The sequence below is a fragment of the Callithrix jacchus genome, chromosome 8, assembly GCF_049354715.1.
Source record: "Callithrix jacchus isolate 240 chromosome 8, calJac240_pri, whole genome shotgun sequence".
NCBI lineage: Eukaryota > Metazoa > Chordata > Mammalia > Primates > Cebidae > Callithrix > Callithrix jacchus.
This window is the reverse complement of record NC_133509.1, coordinates 123,717,606-123,738,879: the sequence shown is the minus strand read 5'-3', so window position 1 is coordinate 123,738,879 and position 21,274 is coordinate 123,717,606. Positions and strand designations below refer to the sequence as shown.

The following is a 21,274-nucleotide window of genomic DNA, read 5'->3' as shown; positions in this document are numbered from 1 at the left end:
TCTTTCTGCTAGCACTTCCTGCCTAAGAAAAGAAGGGTAAAAAGGCTGAAATGAGCAGAAGGCAAGGGCCTAAATGGGTCAGAGCTCCAGTTACATTGGCATAGTCACCACCAGAACAAGCATGAATTCCACTAGTTAAGCTTGTTAGTCAAAGTTTGATTCATACTCAATTTAGAGTCCAGAGTATTTTTATAGAATGATCAAAGTCTTCTATTTATACATTTACAAAAATTACATTTCAAAAGGAAATCACAGTTTTTCTAGACAATGTTAAAATACTTTTATTTAAAAAGTAACACATGTTTACTTTGGAAAATACAGAAAGTATAAAAAAAATCATTCATATAGTATCACCTAGGGATAGCAACTATACATTCCATTCTTTACTAACAAAATGATTTCAAAATATCAAACCTAGCATTTTTAAGGAACTTCAAGAAAACAGAGATGTTTCTGTTCAATATTATATTGGAAGTCCTAAGCAATAAGATACCATTTTTTTTTTTTTTGAGACGAAATCTCATACTGTCACCCAGCCCAGGATGTAGTACAGTGGCATGATCTCGGCTCACTGCAAACTCCACCTCATGGATTCAAGCAATTCTCCTGCCTCAGCCTCCCGAGTAGCTGGGACTACAGACACGTGCCACCACACTCAACTAATTTTTAAAAAATATTTTTAGTAGAGAAGGGGTTTCACCATGTTGACCAGGATGGTCTCAATCTCCTGACCTCGTGATCCGCCTGCCTCAGCCTCCCAAAGTGCTGGGATTACAGGCGTGAGCCACCACACCCGGCCAAGATATCTTTTTAAAAGTGGCAAAAATAATTGAAAGGAATAGATGAAACCACCTGTATTTGCAAATGATGATTGTTTTGTTTACTTAGAATATCCAAGAAGATCTATGAACAAGATCTTAAAATTTAAAGAGTTGTTTGTATCAAAAAAACTTTTAAAAAGTAATATATTCCTATCCACCAGAAATGGTCAAATAGAAAATACAAGAGAAAAAAATAAGGATACCATTCATAGTTATACCTAGGAATACATCTTCATAGAAAAAAGTTAATATAACAGGCCTGAGACCACTATTCTTAGAAAGGACTGTATCTGGGAATTTGGCTAGTTCCCTACATTGATATGAAACTTTCCCCAAATGATGAGTAGCTTGCTACACCTAACCTGTTTGTATAAACAGTGTGGTTTGTGCTGAATGCCTGTTTACTTCTTGGAGTCTTTGCTATGTGACTGTGTGATTATATGACCAGCACCCAATAGTAATTAATCAGGGATACAGAGTCTCCAGTGAGCTTCCCTGGTAGACATCACTTCTCATGAGTTGTTACACAATTAGAATTGTGTCCTGTGTGACTCCACTGGGAGAGAGCTCTTGGAAGCTTGTAACTGGTTTCCTCTGAACTGTGCCCCAAGAGCTGCTTCCTTTTACTGATTTTATTTTGTATCCCTTTGCTGAAATAAATCATAGCAGTGAGTACAACTGCAATGAGTCCTGTGAGTCCCAGTATATCACTGAATCTCAGCGTGGTTTGGGAAATCCCCAACACACCATCTTTCTGGAGATAAGTACAAAATATTCACTGAAGAACCAAAAAAAAAAAAAAAAGATCTAGGTAAATGGAGAGTTATATAATGATTGAGAATGAGAAGAAAAGCAGTCCACCCACCCACTCCCCATCATTCACATACTCAATGTAATTCCAATCAGTATGCCTGCAGGGATTTTTATGGTTCTTGATAGGCCAATGCTATAATCAATATAGAAGGGCAAAGGGTCAGGAAAACCAACTGTGAAGAAGAAGTACAAGGTAATAGAATTTCCCCAACCTGATATCATGAATTATTGTAAAACTATAATAATTAGACAGCAAGGAAGATACCTCAATGGGACTTTCTATGGAATTTGATAACATGACTCTAAAATTTATTTTTTTTTAATTTATTTATTTTTTGAGGCAGAGTTTCGCTCTTGTTACCTAGGCTGGAGTGCAATGGCGCGATCTCAGCTCACGGCAACCTCCGCCTCCTGGGTTCAGGCAATTCTCCTGCCTCAGCCTCCTGAGTAGCTGGGATTACAGGCACGCGCCACCACGCCCAGCTAATTTTTTTGTATTTTTAGTTGAGACAAGGTTTTACCATATTGACCAGGATGGTCTCAATCTCTTGACCTCATGATCCACCCGCCTGGGCCTCCCAAAGTGCTGGGATTACAGGCGTAAGCCACCGCGCCCGGCCCAGACGCTAAAATTTATAAGCATGAAGCCAGCAGTTTGAGACCAGCCTGATCAGCAAAGACAGACCCCATTTCTGCAAAAAATAAAAAAATTAGCTGGACATGGGGGCATAAGCAGAAGTCCAAAATAGCCAAGACACTCCTGATGAAGATGAACCCTACCAGATAGTAAGTATTATAAAGCTGTAGTAATTAAGGTGGTATAACATTGGTACAAGAATGGACAAATGGTCCAGTGGAACCAGACAGAAAGCCCCAAATGTATCTACCACAAATGGACAAAAATTGATACTGACATTACATAACATACTGATGTCCTTGAGAAAGAATTAATAAAGGTGCTAGGACAACAGGATAACCATACAGGGAAATAATTCAAATCCCTATCTTATACCATTCTCTATACTTTTCTGTATATCTAAAATGTTTTGTAATAAAAACTTAGTTTACCTAAATGCATACACTAAAATCTCAAGTTTTACTAAACCACAGGCCAACAATCATACTTTTACAAACTGTTCTTACTAGGATCCCAAAGGACTATGAGCTTCTTTAAGTAGCATATAACCTCAATTTTACCTCAACTTTTTATATAATATGGCAATTCCTACCAAAATACCAATGACATTCCTTACAGAAATAGAAAAAAGAATCCTAAAATGTATATGGAACCACAAAATATCCCAAATAACTAAAGCAATACTGAGCAAAAAGAACAAAGATAGAGGCATCACACTACCCGATTTCAAATTATACCACAAAGTGATAGCAACCAAAACGCATGCTACTGGCATAAAAACAGATACATATACCAATGAGACAGAAGTGAACCCAGAAATAAATTCATGCACACTTACAGCCATTTTCAACAAAAGTGCCAAGACCATACACTGGGGAAAGGACAGTGTATTAATCCATTCTTGCACTGCTATGAAGAAATACCTGAAACTGGCTAATGTATAGAGAAAAGAAATTTAATTGGCTCATGGTTCTGCAGGCTATACAGGAAGCCTGGGTGGGGAGGCCTCAGGAAACTCACAATCATGGCAAAGAAGGGGAAGCAGGCACATCTTGCATGGTAGGAGTAGGAGGAAGAGAGCAGAAATAGGTGCTACACACTTTTAAACAACCAGATTTTGTGAGAACTCACAATCAGGAGAAAAACAAGGAGGAAATCTGCTCCCATGATCCAGTCACCTCCCACCAGGCCCCTCTTCCAACACTGGGGATTACAATTCGACATTAGAATTGGGTGGGGACACAAATCTAAATCATATCAGGCAGTCTCTTTAATAAATAGTGTGGGAAAACTGGATACCCATATGCCAAAAAATAAAACTGGTTCCCCATCTTTCATCATATACAGAAATCAATGCAAAATGGATTAAAGACTTAAATGCAAGACCCAAAACTGTGAAACTACTAGAAAAAAAATGGGGAAACACTGTAAGATACCATTTTAGGCAAAAGACTTTTTTGGGTAAGACCACAGAACCACAGGCAATAAAAGCAAAAATAGACAAATGGGATTCTATCAAGATAAGAAGTTTCTGCATAGCAAAGGAAACAGTCAACAGAGTAAAGAGAAAACCTACAGAATGGGAGAAATATTTACAAGTTATCCATCTGGTATACTTTGCATATTTCTTCCCACTCAAATCTCATGCTGAATTGTAATCCCCAGTGCTAGAGGTGGGACCTGGTGGGAGGTGTTTGGGCAGATCCCACATAGCTTGGTGCTGTCTTTGCAACAGTGTGTTCTCCTAAAATCTGGTCTTAAAAGTGTGTGGCACCTTCCCCCTTGCTCTCTCACTTGTTCCTGTTTTCAGCATGTGATGTGCCTGTTCCCCTTTACCTTCTGCCATGAGTAAAAGCTCCCTGAGGCCTCTCCAGAAAGCCAATGCCAGCACTATGCTTCCTGTACAGACTGCAGAACTGTGGGCCAATTAAACCTCTTTTTTCTTTTTGGTTTTTTCTCTGAGATGGAGTTTCAGTCTTGTCATCCAGGCTGAAATGCAATGACACGATCTCGGCTCACTGCAACCTCTGCTTTCCAGGCTCAAGTGATTCTCCTGCCTCAGCCTCCTTAGTAGCTGGGATTACAGGTGCCCACCACCACACCTCGCTAATGTTTGTATTTTTAGTAGAGATGGGGTTTTACCAGGTTGGCTAGGCTGGTCTCAAACTCCCAACGTCAGGTGATCTGCCCACCTTAGCCTCCCGAAGTGTTGGGATTACAGGCATGAGTCACCCTGCCTGGCCTAAATCTTTTTTCTTTATAAATTACCTAGTCTCAGGTATTTCTTTCTCTATAGCAATGCAAGAATCATCTAAGAAGGGATTAATTACCAGAATATATAAGAAACTCAAATAACTCAACAAAACAATCCGATTTAAATATGGACAAAAGACTTGAATAGACATTTCTCAAAAGAGGACATACAAAAGGCCAATGGGTATATGAAAACATGCTCAGTATCACTAATCATCCGGAAAATGTAAATCAAAACTGTGATGACATATCATCTAACCGCAGTTAGAATGGCTATCATCAAAAAGACAAAATATAACGAATGCTGGCAAGGATTTGAAGGCAAGGGTATAAATGCTCATACACTGTTGATGGAAATGCAAAATAGTATAGCCATTATGGAAAACAGTATGGAGGTTCTACAAAAAAACTCAAAATAGACCTACCATATGATCCAGCAATCCCACTGATTATATATCCAAAAGAAAGAAAATCTGTATATCAAAGAGATATCCCATGTTTACTGCAGCACTGTTCACAATGGCCAAGACATGGAATCAACCTAAGTGTCCATCAGTGGATGAATGCATGAAGAAAATGTGGTATACAGACACAATAAAGTAATACTGAGCCATAAAAAAGGATGAAATCCTGTCATTTGCAGGAACATGAATGGAATTGGAAGTCATTATGTTAAGTGAAATAAGCGAGACACAGAAAGAAAAGTACCACATGTTCTCACTCATGCAGTAGCTAAAAAAGTGGATCTCATGGAGGTAAAGAATGAAGTTACAGTTACCAGAGGCAAGGAAGAATGTCAGGGTATGGGGACGACAGTAGTTGGTTAAGGGATATAAAAATATTCAGATAGAAAGACTAAGTTCTACTATTTGATAGTACAGTAGAGAAATTATGGTTAACAATAATTTATTGTATATTTCAAAATAGCTAGAAAAGAAGAATTGTAATCTTCCCAACACAAAGAAATGTTTGAGGTGACAAATAACTCAATTACTCTGATTTGAACATTATACATTGTATTCAGGAACTAAAATCACATGTACCACAAAAAAATGTACAACTATTGTATATCAATAAAAAAATAATAATAATAACATGAATTACCTCATAGATTCTTGCAATTCCACAGAGCAGAGTTACTTCTCCTGGAAACTTATCTAAGCCTTGTTTGAAAAGATTTAAAGCAGTCACAGGTTGATCCAATGAGACATAAACCTAAAACCAAGATACATTTCAATAAAAGTGTAAGTTCTTAAAATAGTAATTTTTGTTATGACGTTTATCATTATTGATTAGTAACAAATTATCTCCTAGATATTAAAGAATTTTCAGCTGGGCATAGTAGCTCACATCTGTAATCCCAGCACTTTGGGAGGCTGAGGTCAGAGGATCGCTTGAGGCCAGGAGTTCAAGACCAGCTTGTGCAACACAGCAACATTGCCTCTCTACCAAAATAACAACAGCAAAAAAATTATCCAGGCATTGTGGCCTGTAGTCCCAGCTACTCAGGAGGCTGAGATGGGAAGATCACCTGAGCCTGGGAAGTCAAGGCTGCAGTGAGCCATGATAATGCCACTGCACTCCAGCCTGGGTGACAGAGTAAGACGCTGACTCAAAAAAAAAAATTGTTTAAGTTGAATATATCACATATAGAAGATAAAGTTAGATACCAGATAGTTTCAAATATTTTTGAAAGACATTAAAACATACTAAGACTAGCACAGTAAATTTATATAACTTCCATCTTGCTTCTTTTTCATATGTTGATTTTTATTCCCATATTTAGGAACTAGTAGCACTTCCTTTTATATCTTATCTTCTTTTGAATCTCCTTTACCACATTTTTAAATTTAAAAACTCTAGAAGATACAAAATCATGTCATGACCATCAGTTATGTTTTTCTTTCAAAATAGCCTTGGTAAAGGTGAAGAAGTACCTTTACCCCACTATTAAAAATTCTGGCTGGGCATGGTGGTTCCCACCTGTAATTCCAGCACTTCAGGAGGCCAAGGTGGGTAGATCACTTGAGGCTAGCAGTTCAAGACCAGCTTGGCCAACATGGTGAAACCCCATCTCTACTAAAATTACAAAAATTAGCCAGGCGTGGTGGTGTGCACCTGTAATCTCAGCTACTTGGGAGGCGGAGGCAGGAGAATCACTTGAATCCAGGAGGCAGAGGTTGTAGTGGCCCAAGATCATGCTACTGCACTCCAGCCTAGGCAACAGAGCAAGACTCCTTAAAAAAAAAAAAAAAAGAAAAGGAGGAGGGGATGGGAAGGGAGGAAATTCTAGGTGGCCCCTCATTTCTGTTGTGGCTACAGATGGCACTGCATCAGTCACTAGGTCTGGAATCAGAAAGACCTGGATTTGAATGCTAACTCCTAACCACCAAGTGACCCTGAAAAACTTACCCTTTTTAAATGTAATTTTCCTTAAGAATACAAAGGAAATGATAAAACTCACCTTTGAGGGTTAAACTGCATACATAAGGAACATGATAAAATGTTTTAAACTGAGTAGGTGATCAATAAAGGAGAAGTATTATTTTTATTATTATGCCTCAGCTGAGTAACTAAGAACCTGCATAAACACAGTCCCTGTTGTCTACTACCTGCTCAGGTGGAAGACAAATGTATTGCAGAAAATAAGGCCTCACTGGGGCCTGTTACCTATGTGGGTAGTGAGCCTATGGTGTTTTCTCCTGTCCTAATGGGCAATCTTTCAAAGGGGTCTTCTTATTTTTCATGTAAATCAATTTCCTATGAGACAGTTACCCTCCATATGTTCTCATTTTTTCCCTTGCTCTAAAGAAAAACAAGTTAAATCTAAACATAGAAACTTGTCAAATATTCCTGAAGAAACTGTTTACTCTCCCTATGCAATGGCCAGAATTGAAACATTTATTCGGAGAAGACAGACTTCACTCAGATTAAGATTTACTTACTTTTGCCAAGTACAGAAATGTATCTACCATTTCCTGCTGTTTCAGGGCTGATTTAAACTGTTTTTCTGCTTCACGATACATTCCTAACCTACAAATGGCAATTTTAAGAATTAGACATTCAACTTAAAAATAAACATTACATCATACCCGGAGGATGAATAAGACAAATTATAAGATGAAGCACGTGCCAAAGAAGATAATGTTGCACATACACATAAATTAACATATTTATTTATACAGCTTAGCAGTAAGTTACCTATCTTCCATATTCACTGGCTTCTAACCCCCAAATGGTATCTAAAGAGTCTGTCTGAAGCCTAGTCACAGCAGGACTAAGATAATAGCTGCTAGTAAGCCAGGTCACATCAGTTCACCACCCAAAGAGCTTATGATCAGCTGGACATATGGCAAGTGACCTGAATAAATGCTTAGAGTCTCCATGTTACTGGAAGAGCTGAAGGATGACATTTATTTGAAAACATCTTCTGCTCTGAGATAAAAGCACATTTTAAAAAGCTATCTTTAAAAGCTATTTTAATGTAAGTAATAATTAGTACTTGGGTAATATAGTTATACCATTTTATTATTCTAGAAGTCTTGTTTTCCCTTATTAGATATCTGACTGTCCTCGTCTATGAATCTGAGATTTGCTCCTTGCTGAAATATGACTGTCCTGATGTACATAGTGCCGACCTGTTATACCCAGGAAAGAATTTGTTTCCACTAAATCAATGATTAAAACACGCAGCTTGTCCTTAATAGACCTGTTAGCCTTACTCATAACCACTCATTCTTAGCCATCTGAGAGCTACTCAGATATGATAATGTTTTACTTTGTGAAATAAAATCAAAATGATAATACAGTATGCTCCGTTGTGCTACTTTCATTTAAAGGCTTGAAAGAAGAGCTTTAATCATTTTTCATAACCTAAGCCTTAAGCACTGGTGTGGCTGATGCCCAAATAGCTATTGGAGGCCTTTGGTTAAAAGCTAAAGTTAGAAGATGTGTGACATGGCAGAAGCCCCTATCTCTCAAAGGTCCCACAATTTCACAGGGCATATTTATAAAATGTTATCAAAGAACTCTAAAGTTCTGAAAAACAACATATTTATGTACATAACATCAACTAAACATGCAAGTCTTTTTATTTCTTTTGAGATGGATCTCTGTCGCCCAGGCTGGAGTGCAATGGTGGAATTACAGCTCACTGCAGTCTTGCCCTCCCAGGCTTAAGCAACCCTCTGCCTCAGCCTCCCAAGTAGCTGGGATTACAGACATGCACCACGACGCCTGGCTAATTTTTGTACTGTGTTTTAGTAAAGACAGGGTCTCGCCTTATTGCCAAGGCTGCCTGTAAACTCCTGGGCTCAAGCAATGCTCCCACCTCAGCCTCCCAAAGTGCTGGGATTGTATACAGGCATGAACCACTGTGCCTGGCCATGCATGCAAGTCTTAAACACATGACCGAAATACAGTCACTAAATTCTGTGAATTTAAATTATCCATGACAGTCTGTGTATTTTTATCTAATTCGTCTCTTTCCAAAAATGATTTAAAAGGGATTACAATAAAAAGATACATATAACACGATATGAAAACAGAAATAGATTATTTTCAAAACAATGGAGATGGATACATTTTTTAAATGAAAATATAATCAGAGATATTGAACTATATGAAAGCCAAAGAACCATGTTTTTTATTACTATGTTCTTAAAAGATAACTTCGTCTAACACTATCAAAAGGAATCTATCACATGAATTTTTGTGCAAAGAAAATGGAGCAGTATATAGCAATAAGTGCCCATATAAGGAGAATGGAGAGATCCAAAATTGACACCCTATCGTCAAAATTGAAACAGCTAGAGGAGCAAGATCAAAAAAACTCAAAACCCAGCAGAAGACAAGAAATAACTAAGATCAGAGCTGAACTGAAGGAGATTGAGACACGAAAAACCCTTCAAAAAATCAATAAATCCAAGAGCTGGTTTTTTGAAAAGATCAACAAAATAGACAGACCACTAGCCAGACTGATTAAAAATAAAAGAGAGCACAACCAAATAGAGGCAATAAAAAATGATAAAGGGGAAATCACCACAGATTGCACAGAAATTCAAACCATCATCAGAGAATATTACAAACAACTCTATGCACATAAACTAGTAAACCTGGAAGAAATGGATAAATTCCTGGACTCCTGTGTCCTCCCAAGCCTAAACCAGGAGGAAGCTGAAACTATGAATAGACCAATAACAAGGTCAGAAGTCGAGGCAGCAATTAAGAGCCTACCACACAAAAAAAGCCCAGGTCCAGATGGGTTCACAGCCGAATTCTACCAGACACACAAAGAGGAGCTGGTACCATTCCTTCTAAAACTATTCCAAATAATCCAAAAAGAGGGAATCCTTCCCAAATCATTTTATGGGACCAACATCATCCTGATACCAAAACCCGGCAGAGACCCAACAAGAAAAGGAAACTTCAGGCCAATATCCGTGATGAACATAGATGCAAAAATCTTCAATAAAATATTGGCAAGCCGACTGCAACAGCAAATCAAAAAACTTATTCATCATGATCAAGTAGGATTCATCCCGGGGAATGCAAGGCTGGTTCAACATATGCAAGTCTATAAATGTAATTCACCACATAAACAGAACCAAAAACAAAAACCACATGATTATCTCAATTGATGCAGAGAAGGCATTTGACAAAATTCAACAGCCCTTTATGCTAAAACCCCTCAATAAACTCGGTATTGATGGAACGTATCTCAAAGTAATAAAAGCTATTTATGACAAACCAACAGCCAATATCATACTGAATGGGCAAAAACTGGAAGCATTCCCTTTGAAATCCGGCACTAGACAAGGATGCCCTCTTTCACCACTCCTATTCAATATAGTACTGGAAGTCCTAGACAGAGCAATCAGGCAAGAAAAAGAAATAAAGGGTATTCAAATAGGAAAGGTGGAAGCCAAATTGTCTCTATTTGCAGACGACATGATAGTATACCTAGAAGACCCCATCGCCTCAGCCCCAAAATTCCTGAAACTGATAAGCAACTTCAGCAAAGTCTCAGGATATAAAATCAATGTGCAAAAATCACAAGCATTCGTCTACACCAATAACAGACTTAAAGAAAGCCAAATCAAGAACGAACTGCCATTCACAATTGCTACAAAAAAAATAAAATACCTTGGAATACAACTCACAAGGAACAGAAGGGACCTCTTCAAGGAGAACTACAAACCACCGCTCAACGAAATCAGAGAGGACACAAACAGATGGAGAAACATTCCATGTTCATGGTTAGGAAGAATTAATATCGTGAAAATGGCTATACTGCCCAAAGTAATTTATAGAATCAACGCTATCCCCATCAAGCTACCATTGACTTTCTTCACAGAACTGGAAAAAACCACCATGAACTTCATATGGAACCAAAAGAGAGCCTGCATAGCCAAGTCAATTCTAAGCAAAAAGAACACAGCGGGGGGCATCACACTACCGTATTTCAAACTATACTACAAGGCTACAGTAATCAAAACAGCATGGTACTGGTACCAAAACAGAGATATAGACCAATGGAACAAAACAGAGGCAGTGGAGGCAACACAACATATCTAAAACTATACAATCTTTGATAAACCTGACAAAAACAAGCAATGGGGAAAGGATTCCCTGTTTAACAAATGGTGTTGGGAAAACTGGCTAGCCATGTGCAGAAAGCAGAAACTGGACCCCTTCCTGACACCTTACACTAAAATTAACTCCAGATGGATTAAATAAAGACTTAAACATAAGACCTGGCACGATAAAAACCCTAGAAGGAAATCTAGGCAAAACTATCCAGGACATAGGAGTAGGCAAGGACTTCATGAACAAAACACCAAAAGCATTGGCAACAAAGTCAAAATAGGCAAATGGGACCTAATCAAACTCCACAGCTTCTGCAGGGCAAAAGAAACAGTCACTAGAGTGAATCGGCAACCAACAGAATGGGAAAAAACTTTTGCAGTTTACCCATCTGACAAAGGGCTGATATCCAGAATTTACAAAGAACTCAAACAGATTTACAGGAAAAAAACAAACAAGCCCATTCAAAAGTGGGCAAAGGATATGAACAGACACTTTACGAAAGAAGACATATATGAGGCCAACAGTCATATGAAAAAATGCTCATCGTCACTGGTCATCAGAGAGATGCAAATCAAAACCACATTGAGATACCATCTCACACCAGTTAGAATGGCGATCATTAAAAAATCTGGAGACAACAGATGCTGGAGAGGATGTGGAGAAAAAGGAACACTTTTACACTGTTGGTGGGAGTGTAAATTAGTTCAACCATTGTGGAAGACGGTGTGGCAATTCCTCAAGGCCTTAGAAATAGAAATTCCATTTGACCCAGCAATCCCATTACTGGGTATATATCCAAAGGACTATAAATCGTTCTACTATAAGGACACATGTACACGAATGTTCATTGCAGCACTGTTTACAATAGCAAAGACCTGGAATCAACCCAAATGCCCACTGATAATAGACTGGATTGGAAAAATGTGGCACATATACACAATGGAATATTATGCAGCAATCAGAAATGATGAGTTTGTGTCGTTTGTAGGGACATGGATGAATCTGGAGAACGTCATCCTCAGCAAACTGACACAAGAACAGAAAATGAAACACCGCATATTTTCACTCATAGGCGGGTGATGAAAAATGAGAACACATGGACACAGGGAGGGGAGTACTAAACACTGGGGTCTATAGGGGGGAAAAGGGGAGGGCCAGTGGGAGGGGAGGTGGGGAGGGATAGCCTGGGGAGAAATGCCAAATGTGGGTGAAGGGGAGAAAGGAAGCAAAGCACACTGCCATGTGTGTACCTATGCAACTATTTTGCATGTTCTGCTCATGTACCCCAAAACCTAAAATGCAATAAAAATTTAAAAAAAAAAATGAAGAACATATATAAACTTTGCAAACAAAAAAATAATAATAATAAAGAAAGAAAATGGAGCATGCCATGTTTAAAGAAAGTCAAGGAATAAAACATCAGTCAAGTTCATAACACAGGCCAATATCAAAGAGTCAGAGTCCAGCTGTCAACTTTTTCTCTCCAACTTAATTTAACAAAATTGTAAAGTGTCAACTGTATGCTCATTTCATGATGGTAAGGAGATGAAAAATGAAGAAGATAATAACTATGTCCTTAAAGCAATGATAATCAAAGAATGAAACAAAATACGTTCACAAATAAATTTAATCATATTATGGCCAATGAGGAAAAAAGTGCTTTGAGAGGACAGAGGAGGTTCAGGAAGATAGTGAACAGCTAGATATGGAGGGAAGAGGGATATTTCCAAAATAAAATTAAACCATGAAGGTAAGTACATAGGCAGAAAAGTTCTCAGCATGTTAGGGGAATGCTGAGGAGTTTGGTTTCATTGAAAAGGACATAATAATAGAAGTATGGCTGGATGCAGTGACTCATACCTATCATCCTAGTACCTTACGATGCCAAGGTGAGAGAATGGCATGAGGCCAGGAGTTCAAGACCACCTTAAGCAACATAGCAAGAACCTGTCTCTATAAAAGAGAAAGTTTTTAAAAATTAGCTGGGCATGGTGGCAAGTGCCTGTAATTCCCACTACTTAGGAGACTGAAGCAGGAGGATGGCTTGAGCCCAGGAGACTGAGGCTACAGTGAGCCGTGATCATACAACTACTCTCCAGCCTGGGAGACAGAGCAAGACCCCATCTCTAAAAAATAAAATAAAATATTGTACAAAACACTGTATAAAATAAAATATACAAAATTACGTGTATAAGGTTTATATGAAACATATATGAATTTCATTTTTAAACTTGGGTCCCATCCTGAAGATATCTCATTATGTATATTCAAATATTCCAAAATCCAAAGAAAAGCAAAATCTGAAATACTTCTGGTCCCTAGCATTTCAGATAAGAAATACTCAACCTGTAATTATTTACTGTCTTCTCTCTTCCATTCTATTGTAAACCATTTGAAAGAAGGAACAATCTAATCTTTGTACTCCCAGTTCCTAGCAGAGTAGCTGCCCATTAAATATTTTGCTGAGTGAATGAATGAATGTATAAATATCTATCATAAAGATGGGCAGGTATTAAAGAATAGAAAAGAAGGATAATTTAATTTAACAAGGTACACTCATTTAAATGTCATCATATATAGATGGCAAAAAGAATCAGAGTTTTGCTTTCCTTTAATTATTAAGTATTTCTGAAAGTTTTGCTTGGCAGCTCAAGATTTCAAGACTGTCTCCAGGAATTACATTCATAAGAGTTTAATGATATAATGGTCTAAAATTACCTTTTAGCAGAAAATACTTTCTCCATCTAGCAGCAGGAAAAAACACTTTAGAGTTCTAAGTGAAATATCTAAATGCATAGTCGTCTTAATTTCAACAGCAGAACAATAAACATGCTTTTTGTCACATTTATAGTCTTCCTTCTTCTCACAGTGCTTATAAATATTGAAGCTTATAAATACTGAAGTATGCTCATAGTAACTGAAGTCTACCTTATTTTTAATAATAAAAGATATTTACCTTTACAAAATAGAATTGTTCATTTGTTTCTGTTTTTCCAAATGTTCTATGTGCATTTCAACATCAGCAACAAGTTTCAGGTCTTATTTACTAGTTGCTATGTAAATATTCATAAAATTAATTATGATTCTTTTGATCTCTCAGTTAATTTTCTTTAAAAATACATTTAAACATTAAGAGAATATAAGAATACTTGGGTCCTAGAGAAAGAATATGGAACTGTGGAAGCTAACAGAACTGAGATCAGAAAATGAGCTCAAATTCTTGTTCTGTGACTTACTGGTTACATGAATTTGGACAAATCACTTTACTTTTGAGAGACTCAATTTTTATCATCTGGGAAAAGGACTAACAATAGCCACTATCTTCAAGGTGCTATGAGACTTAAGTGAGACGTTATAATGTATGAACAGCATATCTCTAAACTGTGAAGTGTTTTACAGATGTGAGGCATCAGTGTAAATAAAAAGATTTGATTACCAAGAAAATAGAACTAAAAATCAGTAGACTTGGTTCTAGTCCCAGGTCTGTTACTCACTAGTTCCTGATGCAAATTACAGCCACTCTCTTGGCCTCAGCTTTTCCTTATCTGAAAAGGGGAGGTTGGACCTGAGGGTCTCAAAGCTTCCCCCTCCCAGCTCAAAAGTTTTATTATTCTAAGGGTATCCATTCTTATTGCTACCCTGTGATTGTTAAGTAAACTCTTTATCGAGTAAGCCAAAAACACAGCTCTCACTTCTTCATGAGAAAATCTAACCAAAAACAAGTATCAGATTTGAGACCCTAAAATACATGGCCACTTCTAAGCCTTTCACAAATAATGAAATTTACCTGTAGTAACATTTTCCAATCTGTACTTTCCACCACCAGTCCTTGTACTGAGAATGCTCTGTAGAGAGGGCAGCCAAATCCAAAGCCTTTGAAAACAATTCATTTTAGATTAGTATTTTCTTTTCCAACAATAAGCTGCCAGAAAAATAAATAATGAAATAGACCATATAATTAGCACCAATCAAAACGTGCATTAGAAATCAGACAGAAACTCAAGTTGCTCATGTTTCCAGATGGCCCCATCAATTTTCGCTAATCAGTTCCAGACCAGAGGGCTAACAGCAGATAGATAAAAACATTCATCAAAGGCAAGCAGATGTACAATATATTTGAATATAACTTTAATATATAAGACACAAAATTGATATTAAAAAATGCCCAAGTTTTTACCCACTCCCCCCAATTTATCTACTATAATGATTCAAAATGCCTCCAAACTCAGTGGCGGTCAAGTCTTTGGTGTGTAAGTCAGTTCAGTGGCAGTGTCCACCTTCAAGACAGATGCAGAGAAATAGAACCATCAGGTAAGCAGATAGAGAAAAGTTTTGGAAAATGGGATCATGAAGAAGAGTGAAAGAAGCTGGAGTATTTGGATAACTGCTCTCTTCAACAACCATCATTCCACTTTTCAGACATCACCTTACATCCCAGTAAATTCGAAGGGGCAGATTTCCCTTTGCTGCAAACTGAAAGAGATCTTTTCTTCAATTGCTTGTATATTTTACATTTGCTTATCCCATATCTTTAATATCCTCAAGCTTGTTCCCTCTATTGTTTATTGAAGATTAGACAAGAGATGACTAAATAAGAATTAGGATTTTATACAGAGGAAGTAGAAACCATTTTTAAATAGATATATTTTTCATTGCATTTTAGGTTTTGGGGTACATGAGAAGAACATGCAAGATTGTTGCATAGGTACACACATGGCAGCGTGATTTGCTGCCTTCCTCCCCTTCACCTATATCTGGCATTTCTCCCCATGCTATCTCTCCCCAACTCCCAATCCCCCACTGTCCCTCCCCTATTTCCCCCCAACAGACCCCAGTGTGTGATGCTCCCCTCCCTGTGTCCATGTGTTCTCATTGTTCAACACCCGCCTATGAGTGAGAAACCATTTCTTACAAAGGGGAAAGCAAATCAGTCTTTATAGAAATTTGAAGCTCAGATAAAGATGTGATTAACAGAAGCTGGAGCTACTAGTTAAGAGAGAATTCGGATTTTTTATATGGCTTACTATTTTTCTTTCGTGGCTGGAAATTTTTATTCTTTAGCCAATGTTAACATAATCACGATATCCAAGAGCTCAGTTAAAGTAACTCTTAGATTTTCAGTTCTGTTATCTCAAAAAACATCCCAGATTACTGTCCCCACGTCTTAATATCAACTCTTTTCTGAAATGAATGCGAGAAGAGTTCCTTAAATCCCTTACTGTAAAGTTAATTATTTTTCCTTGTGTTCCCCATCTTCTCTTGCTCCAGGGGAGATCTCTAAATATGCAAACTACTTATAAAGAAATGGTGACACCATGCTGAGCCTCTAATGGACTTGAAAAATCAGCATCTCTACTTGAAAGCTATGAAAATTAAAAACAAGCCACACACTACTTTCATATGCTATTTTTCTCCCCCATCACCCTGCCCCCAGCCAGAAATAAAAATGAAAGCAAAAAAAAAAAAAAATGAGGAGAAAAGTATAACTTTGATTAACATTATTTTCAGACATACTAGAAAAATGTATTTCCAACCAGCTCAATTCAGGCATACCTGGTAAATATATAAACATTTTAATTTTAATTTCATCTTTATAAAGACCTTTTCCAGCAAACAGATTGTCATTCTCATGCTTAGTATAAATGGATCTTCTATTTTTTAGAAAAATATGTCATTCAAATATTTTTTATGTATTCTAACTATCCAAGGTTAGATTTAATGCTTCTTACAGGCTGCTGGTTTTGCTTGCAAAAACAAGTCATCCTATGGAGAACCCATATGTTTGTGCTAATCCAATTAAGGATATTAATAGAAATTATTGATACAGAATAAAAATGGCAAAAAGAAATTATAATGATGAAGACTCAGGCTGCTGAGGACTGAACTTTGACCTTTTTTTCTCCTGCCTCAAATCCTTTCTAAGAAGGCTTGGAGAGTCATACTCTAAAAACCATTAAATCTCATTAAACAGTTTTTTTAAACTAACCTGGTAAAATGTGGCTTACTTTCTAACCTGACTCTATTATAGCATCACATGACAGATGGCAGACACTTCCTGATCTTAAACATCCCTACTGACTTCAAGTCTTTAGACAAAGATTACCTCTTTCAACCAATTGCCAAATAAAGAATCCCTAAAACCCACCAATGACTTGCAAGCCATGGCTTCAAGATGTACAGAATTTTCAGGCCCAATCAACATATACCTTCCATGTATTGCTTTATTATTTTACCTGCAATTCCTGTACTTTCCTGAAATGTATAAAACCAAACTGTAACCCAATTGCCTTGGGTGAACTTTCTCAGGACCTTTTGAGGCTGTGTCCCCAAACCGAGGTCACTCATACCGACTCAGAATAAACCTCTTTAAATATTTTGGCAGAATTTGGTTTTTCCATCCTCACTGCACTAGAGAAAAACATTTGTGACAATTTCTTTCCTTTGTTTTTTGATACAGTCTTGCTCTGTTGCCCAGGCTAGATGGAAGACAGTGGCACAATCTAGCTCAGCTCCTCCACCTATCAGACTGAAGCAATTTTCATGCCTTAGCCTCCTGAGTGGCTGGGATTACAGGTGTGTGCCACCATGCCTAACTAATTTTTTATATTTTTAGTAGAGACAGGGTTTTGCCCTATGTTGGATAGGCTAGTCTCGAACTCCTTGGCCTCAAGTTGATCTGCCCACCTCAGCCTCCCAAAGTGTTTAAATACCTTTAAACACCATTTCAAGGTATTTCTTATATTTGTCTATAATATTCTCTATATTTGTGTGAAACACTTTATTTAAAGAGAAATTTGGAGACCACCCAATGTATCCAAATATAAATGGGATTACAGGTGCAAGCCACCATGCTTGGCACATTTGTGACAATTTTAAGTGGCCGGCAAACTCCCTGATGACAGATAATCCTCTTTTACATCTCTGCTGTTGTTCTGAAATATTGCTGTGCACGGAAGAGGTACTCAAGAACTATCTGTTGACTGAATTAATTATAATCTTTGTTTCTGACCTCTGTTGACAACACCTTAAGAACCACACAAAACTGTCACAGTAATAAGGTTCATAATTAAAAGCTGTTAACCTTAAAAATGTTTAAGTGGTGACAGAAGATCTATATTTCTTAAATCATTCCCAAATTTTTAACATAAATAACTATAACACTGTAACAATCTTTGGATGATTTAGGAAAACTAATATCTAGATATTAATAAAAGCTCAGAATGTCATTTTTTAAAGCAGTAAGTTTGTAAAAGTCCAAAAGCAGAAGGAATTTTGGCAGATCTAAGTTTTTTGAAAGTCATCCTTTCATTACTGTTACAGTTGTACCAACTTCAGGATGATGAAATTAAAGAGCATATGGAAACAAAGACTGCAGAATCACCAACCCACACCCCACTTTAGTTTTGTCAATACCATCAATGTTGTGCAAAAAGGGAAAAGTGGGAAAAGGGAGTCATTAAATACTCAAAGGCAGAATTTTCCACAGATTACTTTTTCCTAACACTTAAATACCACTTCGCAGCATTCCCAGTCTCTACAGTATTCTTATTTGTCTGTAGACAGATACAGAATCACTAGCCCACTTACCACTTGAGTTTTGTCAATACTGACCCCCACCCACAAAATGAAAAAAACACTAAAAGCTCAAAGACAGTAAAATAGCTTTCCTTGGATGAATCAATTTTATACTTTCTTAATATTTAAACACCATTCAAGATATTTCTTGGATTTGTCTATAATATTCTCTATATTTGTGTGAAATACTTTATTTAAAGAAAAATTTGGAGACCACCTGAGGTATCTAAATATAAAAACACCTCCGATTTCTTAACAAGTTAAATAAACAGAATTCCTTTTTTCTTTTTCCAGCAAAAGTTACAAAATATATGTAGCATATAAAAATGCATGCTTTGTACTCATTATCCAAATCCTTCTTCCATTCGAAAATAACACTTCTGGTAAAAGCAAAAATGACATTTTAATGGAACAATCTGATCCACAACAGCACTATAATGTAGGAAGACCTTATCAGAGTGAGAAATGGAACAGTGCATCTGTCCAGCTCAGCACCCCTAGTACCCATCAAAGTACCAATATATATGACTCAATCATTATCGTTTAAAGAAAAACTAATCAACTAATATAACAATATATGATAATTAATTAAAAAAATGGAAAACAAAGGAACAATTTGTGTTTTTCACTAAATAAGAACAAAACGGGGCATGGTAGCTCACGCCTGTAATCCCAATACTTTGGGAGGCTGAGGCAGGCAGATCACCTGATGTTAGGAGTTCAAGACCAGCCTGACTAACATGGTGAAACCCTGTATCTACCAAAAATACAAAAATTAGCCAGGTGTAGTGGCGGGTGCCTGTAATCCCAGCTACTCGGAAGGCTGAGGCAGGAGAATCGCTTGAACCCGGGAAGTGGAGGTTTCAGCAAGCCAAGATCACGCCATTGCACTCAAGCCTGGGCTACAGAACGAGACTCCATCTCAAAAATAAATAAATTTAAAAAAAAGAACAAAACAAATTGCTCCATTTTATGTTCTACAAAAATATGTATGTATATTGGAGGTAAACAGATGAAAATAACAAGCAGAGTACCAATTGGCATTTTAATATTATTGCCCCTAATTTATAATTCAATTTATAAATGTAAAGGTGTTGTAACATTGTTGAAAAATTTGAAAACAAAGGTAAAATTAGACTTAATCTCCATTAGTACCTTAAGGCACAACATAGGCAATCAACGAATATTTGTGGAATGAATACATCTTAACCTCAAAATACTATCATTTTCATGTTTAAGTAATACCTTCTAGTATCTGTCATAAATACATATTTTTAAAGTAATATTTCTATTTAACATACTAATTGGTATGTTTTTGGCTTAACATTATAAAATAAACACTCTCCATGTTTCTGCCTAGTGTTTATAATTATGGTTTTTAATGGCTACTTAAGATTCCATCATGCTATTTATTATAATTTACCAAACTCATCCCCTATTGTTAAACATTAAGGTTGTTTTCCCAGCATTTTTGCTACTATATCTAAAGCTACGATGAACATCATTGCAAATGCAGCACTATACTTTTCCCTGAAATCTCCTGAGAAGTAAAATTACAGAAACAAATTGAGGAAATATCTTTATAGCTATCTGCTCTATATTATTATATTGTTTTCCAAATTGTGGTGCCATGTGTAGTATCATCTATAATGTATAATAACTAATTGTACTTTCCCCCAGAATTTTTTTCTTATTTCATAAATATAAAACTCAAAGTCCAAAGCCTCTTTATTTTACATTTTTGTTGTTATTAAGAAAGTATACCTCTAATGTGCTTATTTACCAGCATTTTCTAATGTAAATTTTCTGGTTTTGGGTCACTTCTATTTTCATAAAAATTTTTCAAAAATTAAGATCAGCTTTTTTTTTTTTTTTTGAGATGGAGTTTTGCTCTTGTCACGCAGGCTGGAGTGCAATGGCATGATCTTGCCTCATTGTAAGCTCTGCCACCCAGGTTGAAGTGATTCTCCTGCCTCAGCCTCCTGAGTAGCTAGGATTACAGGGGCGTGCCACCATGCCCAACTAATTTTTGTATTTTTAGTAGAGATGGAGCTTCACCACGTTGGCCAGGCTGGTCTTGAACTCCTGACCTCAGGTGATACACCCCCCTTGGCCTCCCAAAGTGCTATGATTACAGGCCTGAGCCACCATACCTGGCCAAGATCAGTTTTTAAATATATGATAAATACCAATATTCCAAAATCATGCTTCATGTACATAATTCCCCCTACTATTGCCCTTTTACTTCTGATTTCATTTCTGTCCACTAGGCAGATTACACAAATACATCAGTAAGACTTTTTTCTTTGTTTCACAAATCCAGCCACATTTATGAAATACCCTATTGCTTTTTAGTTTAAATTTTTTCAATTCTTCACTGACTAAATATCTAAAATAAAGTCCCTAGACAAATTTTCTCAAGTATCATTAATGAATTATAAAGATGGATTTTAAAAAGAGTCAATAATTTTTTTCAATATTGCTTGTTTTTGGTGTTTTAAGAGAGTCACTATTACCAAGAATAAAAATAGCTAATTTATAAATGGGACTCCAATTCTAAATAGTTTTTACTATCACTTCCTTGTTA

The 21,274-nt window shown here is 36.8% G+C and overlaps 1 protein-coding gene across 5 annotated transcripts in view; it reads right to left on the bottom strand.

The window, feature by feature from the left end:
• Positions 1-21,274, bottom strand: part of TTC8 (tetratricopeptide repeat domain 8) — a 56,519-nt gene that overhangs the window by 12,034 nt on the left and 23,211 nt on the right. For all 5 annotated transcript variants that reach the window (XM_035261256.3, XM_054240264.2, XM_002754183.6 and 2 more), the window contains 3 exons: positions 14,900-14,985; positions 7,470-7,557; positions 5,629-5,739 (listed from right to left, as the gene is read on the bottom strand). In XM_035261256.3, the coding sequence (XP_035117147.3) occupies positions 5,629-5,739; positions 7,470-7,557; positions 14,900-14,985 (285 nt within the window). The remainder of the gene's footprint in view (positions 1-5,628; positions 5,740-7,469; positions 7,558-14,899; positions 14,986-21,274) is intronic.